Below are 10,472 nucleotides of genomic sequence, written 5' to 3'. Positions count from 1 at the left end.
TTTTTGGGGCCCCCCCCCCCCCCCCCCCCGTTAAATTCAGACTCATCACTAGGTAAGCCACAGATGGTGATTTTTTTTTTTTTTTTTTTTTTTTTTTTGGCTACAGCAATTCTTGGAGACCATATACCAAATTATAGTCATTGCAGGGAAGCATTTATCTGAGGAGTAACCTCACTGACAAAATTAAAGATTCTTGCAAGATTATTACCACCTACTTCACAGGACTGAAATCATCTTGCTATCTGTTACCGCATTTGCTCATCACAGCAAGGTGTGTGATGCCTTCTCAGAGTGTCTAGGTAGCTGAGAAAATTACCCCACCTAGCACCATCATTTTTTGCTTAAAATATTTTGGATGGAAATCTTCCTAATTACTCTTTGCTGCCTCCTTAAAATGAAGACCCAGAACTTAATATAAAAACTTTTCTTTAGACTCGGGGTCTAAATTGTGAGCATTAGTATGATGGTATTCTGAGCTTAGTGAATATAATGGAAAGAAAAGTAAATTTGGAGTCTGAGTTCTACTTAATAAGCCTTGTGACTTTGGGCAAACCACTTGTCCTCATGGTCTTGGTTCCTTTCTTTATCAAAAGGAGGTGGACCAGCCATATGTGGAGGACAAGGGATGATCAATGGACATCCCTTGTGCTCCACTGGTGTTTTGAGTTTGGTGAATTGTAAAGCCTGGTGTTAACTAATTGATTAGATTTATGGAGGAGTTGGGACTTCCTTTGAATCTTAGAGAGAGGTCTCCTTTAGATAAATGAGAAGATGAAGAAAAGCTGACATTTAGGACCTTAAGGTTTTCAAAGGGTTTGGGATATATTCTCTCTGAGTCTCATAACAGTCATCTAAGGCTGATGCTATTTGACACATGGCAGAGCCTCCCAGCCTAAGGTGAAGCCAAAGTACCACTTTCTTCCTTGAGTGTTTTTTTTTTTTTTTTGAGCCCTTCCCTCCCAAACTACTTTACATTTATTCTGTATGGTTTTTTTTAAATATATACTTGTCTTCCTCCATTAGAATGTAATCTCCTTGAGAGCAGCAGTCGTTTCATTCTTTCTGTTTTAATTCTTGATAGTGTTCTCCCCAGAGCCAGGCAGATAGTAGAATGTTTGATAAATGCTTGTTTTTGTTCAAAGTTGCTGAGACCCTATTCACACTCAGGCCTTCCTGACTCTGAAGTCTGCAATTCTGTCCTTTAAGTCACATTTTTACAATGTTCCCTGAAAAAGAAATATTTCCCCTCAACCCCCAGGCAAAGGTCACAAATTGTCTGAAAATGTTCATGAGGTAGGAATTCTCATGGTATATTCAAGGGTGCAGGAGTAAATCAGCCTAATTAAAACTAAGACAAATTGGCCTACCTATTCCTCAAATGAGACTCCATCTCATCTCCATTCCTGTGCAGGCTTTTTATCTCCCCAACTGGAGGCTCTAGTTTCCCTCAAGATTCAACTCCCTACTGTGGGAGGCCTTCCTCTGTGTGCCTCCTCTCCCAAGTTACCTAGTATTTGATACATATACCTTTGTTGAAGGTCTTAAGTTGTAGAGTGGTGGGAACTTGGATTGAAGCCAGATAATTGTGGTCCTTGAATGCCCCAGTGAGGAAGTTGAACTTATTCTTAGTGGGATTGATAGAAAGGGGAAGCAATTCCTGCTGAAATCCTAGTGAGAAGGTTAGGGCTCCACTCTTGACCATGCCACAATCATTTTAGCTTTATCCAAGCTTCAGTGTCCTTTCCTGTAAAATGTAGACATGGGGACTAGATGAGCTAAAAGTCCTTTCTAGGTGTAACATCCTATGAAAGCTTTTATCAACGGAGTTTCATTTTAAATAATTATATACCAGAGTAGGCTTGATATAGAACCTTTCGTAGAGATTTAATCCTTCAACATTGCAACTTTCCCCATCTTGGAGTTTTGCAGAAGCTGCAGACAACACAGAAAAAGTTTAGAAACTGAGATGCCTAAAATGTATGTGTAGTATAATATCAATGTTTTATTTTTTATATCATAACAATTCAGATTTGTTTTCTGTAATGAAGGGAGAGCCAAAAATTTTTACGCAGATTTTCCAGATCAGTGACGTTTCACCCCTAATCCCCATGATGTAGTATGCTAACTCTGCAGCTTGTCCAGTAATTTGTGTGGAAAGGTATATCCAAAGCCCAGGTTAATCTGACTGGCTGAATTCTGTCTTAAATGATCAACCCAAATCCTCGTTCACTAGGTGAGTCAAAGCAGTATGTTAAGAATTGGCATTGCCAGCCAGTGACACGCCCCTGCAGTGGAAAGTCTTACCTAGAGCTAAAAATGTGAGGTGTTGCCACACAGGCAGTTTTTGAATTTACACAGTACTCCTTGTTGGAGCTCCAGGCACTTCCCACTATTTTCACCACCTACTCAAAACTGTGATGGGAGAACAGTGCTTACTTTGTAAGCAATGGAAAAGCCGGATAGCTTGAGAGCTGTAGGCATCCAGAATGGACTGGGCCCAGGTGGGGTGCTTGTGGACAGGCTGCAGAGATGGGTGGTAGGTAAGAGCATCACCTCATAGAAAGATCATGACCTTGGGCTTACTGGTATTGGCTTGTTATTGACAAGCCCTGAGATTCTGAGGTCATTTTGATTTCATCTTGCATCTCAGTTCCTTTGGCTGTGTAATGGGACTGTATCAACCACAGAGGTTTGTTCTGAGGATCAGTAATGTAAGAAATGCCTTCTTGTCAATCAATAAAGCCATCGAACAACTTACTGAGCGCCAGACACTACAAAGAGCATTCATATAGCTCCTTAAGGTTTACAGAATATATAAAATAACTTATTTTATCCCTCATAATTCTGGGAGGTAGGTACTATTATCACCCTCATTTTACAACTGAGGAAACCAGAGCCAGCAGATTTAGTGAACTTCTCCAGGGTCAAACAGTCTGAGGCAGGATTTGAACTAGGGTCTCTCTCATTTTTGGTCTAGTGCTTTTTTCATTGTCATCTGGTGCCTGCAAAAGCTCCCACCCTCAAGGAGCTCAGTCTTGATGGGAGAGGTAACGTATAATTACTAGGTACTAATGAGATGTTTTTTAGTCATGTCTGACTCTGAGCTTATTTGGGGTTTTCTTGGCGAAGATACTGGAGTAGTTTGCCATTTCCTTCTCATTTTACAGGTGAGGAAACTGAGGCAAACAAGGTTGTGACTTACCCAGGGTCACACAGCTAGTAAGTGTCTGAGGCCACATTTGAACTCGGGAAGATGAGTCTTCTGGTTCTATCCACTCTGCCCCCTAGTCTCCAGTACTAAGGAGATACCTGCAGAATAAATGGGAAGCAGTCTCAGAGGGCACCATCCTTAAGAGGTATCAGGAAAGGCTTCTCAGTAGAAAGTAGGATTTCAGCTGGGACATGAAGGAAGCCAGAAAGCAGAGATCAGGAGGGAGAGAATTACAGCAATAGGGGACAATCTCTGAAGATGCCCAGAATCAGGAGATGGCATGTCTTGTACTTTGAACGTGAAGAAGGTTAATATCACTGATATAGTATAGACCTTTATGACTTAAAAAGCACTTTTGATGTGTGTGATCTCTGATTACCACATTAGCCTTGTGAGGTAGGTAATTCGGGTATTACGCCCATTTTGCAGGTGAGGACACTGAGGTACGGAAGTCACATAGCTAATCAGTGAAAGCTAGAATATCAATCGAGGTTATCTTGCAAGAAATTTAGTTTCTTTCTAAACATTCCATGCAAATGTCATGCTACCTACACATAGAAATGTGAGTTGTTAAGTGTAGTGGAAGCCACCTGACTCCCAGCATTTGGTTAGTGCCTAGACATATTGGCCTTTCTGAGCTCAAAAAGACTTTCTGTCAAAAAAGTCTTGTCTAGGAAAGTGAGCCTGCCTAATCTAAGCTCCCTTTTAGCTCTGAGTTTTAACTCTGGTTGGAATGTGAGCTGATAGCAGAGATAACAGGTGGCTGCCATTTTATCTTCGAGGCTCTTGTCCTCCCCAGAGAAAGCATGGGAAGGAGAGCTGGCAACAACATGGAGGGTTCCTTATTGAGCCCAGCCTAGAGTGGCCTTGCATCCCTTTACCTCGGGATCCAGAGCAGGGTACTGGGCTGCATAGAAGAAGCAGCCCTTTGGGGAGTGATCCGGAGAGAAGAGCTGGCATCAGAGTGCTTCCACAGCCTCCCTGCTCCCAAGTCCTTAACCTTTTAGAGCTAGACTTGGCATTGGAATCCCGTCTGCTTTAGGGATTTTTAACCTGGGGTCTGTCAATAGATTTCAGGGAATCTGAAAAGCCAACCCCTGCTCTAATTGGGATTTAACATTTCCTTCAATTACAAATATAGGTAGCAAACCTTAGTCTGAGAAGGGTTCCTCAGCCTCTGTCAGGCTACTAAAGGGGCCCCCCATCTGGTCCAGTCTTCTCATTTTACTGAAATTCAGAGGCTGTCCAAGTTCATGGAGCTCATGGATAATGAGCCTCTGATAGGACTAAAGTTTACCATCTCTCAGGCTAGAGCCAGTAAGAAGCAGCATGGTCCCGTGTGGGAAAGGATTTGGATTCAGATTCCAGCTCTGCTTTTTACTAGCCATGTAACCTTAGGTAGATCCCAAAAACGCTGTGCTCCAGTTTTTGAATTTGTAAAATGAGAAGTCTAGATTAGATGGATGACCTCTGTGGTCTAAGATCTTTTTATTATGCCAAATGACCATCTGAAGTTAGAATTCTGAATAGAAATTTTGGGGACTAGTCAAGTTTACCTTAGAATCTCAGCTCTTTGCTACCAGAGCTAGTTAACAACTGCCAGATGTTACCAAGTAACATCGCACATTATGTGCACCAGTACAAAGGAGTCATAGAAATAATGGAGTTATTAGAACTAGAAAGACACCTGGCACATCCAGTTCAACAAATGTAGGGAAAGAAGCCTACATTTGGAGTCAAAAGTTTTCCAAGTTTGTCTTCTGCTCCGAGTCTCAAGCTTCCTTACTCATAAAATGGGAACCCTAATTTTTGTTATTCCTACCTCATGGGATTGTTAGGATCACAAGAGCTATGTGCATCAGCATTTTACAAAAGCAAGGTGTTTATGTTTTTATGATTTTTACAGATGAGAAAACTGGAGCCTAGGGAGATGATTTGCCCAAGGCAAGGTGGCTAGTTAATGGGAGATGAAGACTCCTGGTCAAATTGCCAGGTTGCCAGTCTAGAACTTTGGAAGGGGATAACATAGCATACTTTTCAAAGGTGTGTGGGAGAGTCTCAGAAGAAAAGGATCTTTAAATGTTCATCAGGGGCCTAGTTGGCCCCTGTTTGCCCAGTAAGATCATGGCTGCCATGGGGACTAATGTTCCTTTGGCCTTTAATTGTCAGGTTGGGAGAGGGTCTAAAACTAGGCCTTCTAGACAACTACATAGACAAATATGTTGAATTAAAAAAAGAGGTAATCTGTTGGGATGGGAGGGGCTTCTGGAGCCAGAGGACCTGGGTTCTAGTCATCTGCTTTCCTTGGGCTCTAGTTTCCTTATCTGGGAAATAAAAAGAGCTGGGTTTACATGGCTTCCAAGGCCCCTTTCCCACCCTGCTTCTTTGGATTTTTATCTTTCACTTTTTTTTTTTTTTGGCTAGGCCATGGGGTTAAGTGACTTGCCCAGGGTCACACAGCTAATAAGTGTCAAGTGTTTGGTCTGAGGCCAGATTTGAACTCGGGTCCTTCTGACTTCAGGGCCGGTGCTCTATCCACTTCATTACCTAGCTGCCCCTTCTTTCACTTTTTCATAAAATCAAAGAGAGTCCAGTAGAATGAAAGCTGATTTTTGTTTTGAATGTTTCCACAGGGCTTTGCATATAGTGGAAATTTAATAAATACTTGCTGGATTATAGTTGTTCCTAATAAATCTGAAACAAAAGGTCCTGAGTTCAAATCAAAGCTTTGTTGCTCTTATTATTGATGTGACCTTGGCTAAGTCATTGACTCTGTTTCTTCACCTGTACTAATAATATTCTAATAGCTTGGATTTATCCAAGGTTACTTAGGTAGGAAGCATTAGGCTAGTAATCCCATCCCAATTTCTGCCCAGAGAACCTTCTTACAGCAATCTCTTCTCAGTCTGCCTTCAAAACCCTCAACTTGGGTTCCTTATTCAGGGTGTCTGGTTTTCATTATCCGAGGTAGAAGATGTAGACATCGGAGTAGGCAGAGTGTCCTGACTCTCCACTCCCTATGTGGTTGCAACCTTGTGAGCTGAGGATTGAATGTATTACCATTTGATAGTTGAGAAAACTGAGGCATAAACATCATGTAGCTAGTAAGTGTCAGATCTGGGATTCTAACCCAGATCTCTCTAAACTCCCAAGTTGAGTGCTTTTTCCTCAACACCACACTCGCCAGTAAAGATTTATGCTCCCTGAACTTCATAGTTTCCTGATTTTTTTTTTTTTTTTTTTTTTTTTTTTTTTTTTGTTAACACATCTGTTGGGGAAGAATGCCTTCAGAGGAGAGACTTGGAGGGTGAAGACCTTTGGGGTTTGAGTGCACATTCATTAATGAGCAGGCAGGGTGTGGCTTGAAGAGGAAAGTCAGTGGTTGTCTTAGAATTCAGCAAGAGAGATTGCTAAAGAATTGGGGTCCTGCCTTAGAGCTTGGAGATCGAGGTTAAGGTGTCACTTCTGACTCACTTAAGCCGAGTGTGCAACCTCTTAATGCTCCCAGGCTATGCTCTTTATAGTTGGGTTGCTTATCTGCCTGAGTGAAGGGAGCTAGGGGCATGGACCAATGAAATCACAGCTCGCCCTCCCTCTTTCCCCTTCAGGTCCAGGTAGGTGATGGCAAATGTGGAAGGTGGGAGTTCTGCCATTTTGCCTGGGTTGGACTCTTATCTGCTTAGGGGTGGGAATATGGAGGGTGTAACCTGAAAAATGCCTCTGTCCTTAAATTCTGGGTTTTGTTTGGTCATCAGCTGTTTGTGTCCTGGTGGGACCCTCCTTCCCCCCTTGCCAACTGGGTTTTTGGTTCTTGGGTGGTTTCATTAACTTCACAGTTCCTTGAGCTCTTTCATCTTTAATATTTTCTACCAAGTGCTCTGACCTATTTCACAAGCAAAGGGCCCAGCATGAAAAAGAGTATTATTAGATCCTTTTTGCTGAGAACAGGCTGTTATCCACAATGTACTCTAATTGTTATGTGCCTCCTTGGTGACAAACCTGACATGCTGTGACACACTGGAGATAGGAAGTAGTCTCATTTGTAGGGACTTAGATTGGCTTAATGAGCTTGGCATTAGGGAGCTAGCCAAAAAATGGCAGCTTGTGTTCCTCTGGGGCATTTATGTCTGCAAAGTACTTTATCATGATCCAGTTTGAACCTCCCAGCAACCCTGGCAGGCAGGATGGACAAAAACTGAGGTCTAGAGGGTCTTAAGAGACTTGGCCTGGTGTCATGGAGCTTCATTTCATTTTTTTTTTTTTTTAAACTGTGGGCCCAACAGTATGCTAAGCATTGTTCAGGGTGTCTGGGTACAATGAAAAAGGAACCAGTTCCTGCCCTCCAGTGACTTACATTTGGTGGGCATCACTGAGAAATAAATATAAAGTAATTTCTGTAAGAAGAAAGGGCAGTTATGGGGGAGGGGAGAGATAATTGGTAGGAAAGGCTCTTGCAGGTGGGAACACTGGGAATCAAGTCAGGAAGCATTTATTAGCATTTGCTGTGTGCCAGGTGCTTTGCTAATTGGTGGAGATAACAAAGCCAAAAAAACATTCTCTGCCCTGGAGGGTCTCACATTTTAATGGAAGAGGTAATGGTGCAGACATTAAAGGAAGCTAGAGGTTCATCGAGGCAGAGGTGAGAAAAGGGATGTGGGGTGCCCAGCAAAAGATGGAGGCATCATGGCTGAGGAAGAGGCTAGCAGGCCAGTTGGGGTAGTGTAGGGTGTCTGTAGAGGGTTTGGCTTCCAACTCCACCACTCTCCATTCACTCTGTTCAGCTGCCTGCTTTCAGGACAGCCAGCCGTGCTGGGTCCCACTGACTCAGCTGTAAGTCATTAGGTTTATTTGGGAGTGTCTAAGCATGTGCTATCTGACCCAGTTTTGTTCAGAATAAAAGCAGGAGCTGCACATCCATTGTATGCTGATGCCAAACTCTTATTAGGAATGACCCATGGTGTTTCTGGTAGCCCTCTTGGGTGTAGATGAGGAGCCAGTGGTGTGGCTCATTCAGAGGAGCCATTTTTAGACACTGATTTTCCAATTCCTCCAACCTGGAATGCCCTTTCCCTCCTCACCAAAGTAGCACCCAAAGGCGCGAGTCTTCTTTCTTGGCTAAGCCTTTCAGGATTGCTCTGTCTATTCTCACAGCATCCCTAGCATAAATAACAGCCCTTCACGACCTGGCCCCTTTTCAGTCTACTCTACATTACTCCCCTCCACACAACTGGCCAGCCTCATACAGGATACTCCAATCTCTATCCCCATACGATCTTGCCTCGTCCACTTGGAATCTCTGGTTTCCTTCAAGATTCAGCTCCCTGCTGTGGAAGGTCTTTCTTGGTGAGCCTCCCTTCCCTGGTTAATACATATTCCTTTTTATGTGTCTTGTGTATATACGTCTCCTCCTTTAAAATGCAATCTCCCTTGGAATGTTCATTCAGGAGGCATATATTAAGCATGTCTTCTGTGCCAGGGGTATGCTAGGTTCTATGAGTTCAAAGATGGGGGGGGAAGTTTTTTAAAATTTAGTCTCCTTGAGGGCAGGTATTCTGAGATTTTCTTTCAGGTTCCCAGCATTTAGCGCACTCAGAGGCACATCATAGCAGCTTGATATAGCTTAAATGATTTCATTTGACCTTTACCAACCACACAGTGAGGTAGGGAACACAAATCCCTCCCTCCTACCACCTCTCATAAATTGTGCCTTGATCAGCCTGTTCAGTTGACTTTCTTGTCCTATCTCAAAGGAGAAAATGTCGCCGGTGTAATACAAGAAGATGATGCTGGTGTTAGGACATAATGTGTGTAGACAGTAACTGATAATTCCTTTTCCATTTCATTGAGGAAGCCTTGAAGTATTTATAGAGTGTACAGGGCACTATACTAGGTTTTAGGTAAGCTATAAACTGTACCTATAGATCTTTCTACCTATTAAGTGTTATATTTATATTTATTGATTTATATCAACATTCAGCAAATCTATAACATGGTTTGTATATCACTTATGTTATTTGTCTAGTATAATTATTGTATTTATATATAAATACTATGTTTATGCATATTTACATCAATATGCATTATACATATTTATTGAGCATTTTTACACTCTGTTTAGCCCATTGTTAAGAGTTCCTGAGGGGAATTGAGATACTGAGTGTCACTGAATTATCATGACTTTTTTTCCACTATTTCTTTTTTTTTCTTCATTTTTTAAAAAGATACAGCAAAGGAATAATTACAGTTTTACAACTGGAAGAATAGATATATTTAAAAGCAGAAATACTAAGAGATCTTAACTAATCTAGTCTAACCCTCTTAGTTTTACAAATGAAATCCAGGTCTAGAGAACAGAATTGGCTTGTTCACTATTATTGAGCCTAATTTATGACAGTTGAGATCTGAACCCAGGTGTCCTGACTCCTCGAACAGCACCCTTCCTTTTAAAAGGAGAGTAGTTGCTTTACATCTATCCATTGTATCTATACTAACTCTACCTCCTCTCTGGCTCCTCGTTCTACAGAATCCCTCGATTGCAGACATTTATACAGAACACGCCCATCAAGTTGTGGTGGCCAAGTATGCACCTAGTGGATTCTACATCGCGTCTGGAGGTAGCGTATCCCACTTGTGCGTGAGTGTCCATTGTCTCTGGGGATTAAGTGGAGATTCCAAGAACAGTTGCTGACTTTGGGTACCGGGCAGTCCAGGAAAATTGGAGGGGTGGGAGAACCAGTCTAATTAGCTTTGGTTTGGATAAAATTGGCAGGTTGAGAAAAGCTGAAAAGACACCAGAATTAAAGCTTATTCAGTGGATGCCCAGCCATCTGGTTGCCACCTTTCATTGGTTTCCGATCACAGGCACCCACTAGAATGCCTTCCACAGATGAAAGCTAGCTTTTTCAATGGTGTCGGCTATCCTTTGTGGGTGTGGCTCTTGTGAAATAGTTGAACTAGTTTCCTGACCCATAAGGCTTGGTTTTTATTTTTAGTAACTCCTAGTTTGGTGTCACAGTGCCTTTTTCACCCCCTTTTTAGACTGTTGTTGCCTCCCAGGCAAAGATGTGGAGAAAGGGGCCTTTTAAAACAAGCTAATTCTGTTTGTGTAGTTCAGCCTTTGCTATGAATTTGGATTGGTTCCTGTGACTTCTCCCAAGTGCTTGTTATTTTCAGATTCCCCACCCCCCCAAACCCTTGCCCTTGTACTCAATGCATGGTATTTAAGCTTGGCTATATGTCCTGAAGCAGTAACACCTCATAA

The 10,472-nt window shown here is 42.3% G+C and overlaps 1 protein-coding gene across 1 annotated transcript in view; it reads left to right on the top strand.

The window, feature by feature from the left end:
- The window catches only part of WDR1 (WD repeat domain 1), a 57,264-nt gene that overhangs the window by 2,406 nt on the left and 44,386 nt on the right, over window positions 1-10,472 (top strand). The window contains exon 3 of the mRNA XM_027836140.1: window positions 9,735-9,825. Coding sequence (XP_027691941.1) covers window positions 9,735-9,825 — 91 coding nt within the window. The remainder of the gene's footprint in view (window positions 1-9,734; window positions 9,826-10,472) is intronic.

This window comes from Vombatus ursinus, unplaced genomic scaffold, assembly GCF_900497805.2.
Source record: "Vombatus ursinus unplaced genomic scaffold, bare-nosed wombat genome assembly UNPS02014818.1, whole genome shotgun sequence".
Taxonomy (NCBI): Eukaryota; Metazoa; Chordata; class Mammalia; order Diprotodontia; family Vombatidae; genus Vombatus; species Vombatus ursinus.
Note: the sequence above shows the minus strand (reverse complement) of the source record. Positions and strands in the feature narration are given on the sequence as shown.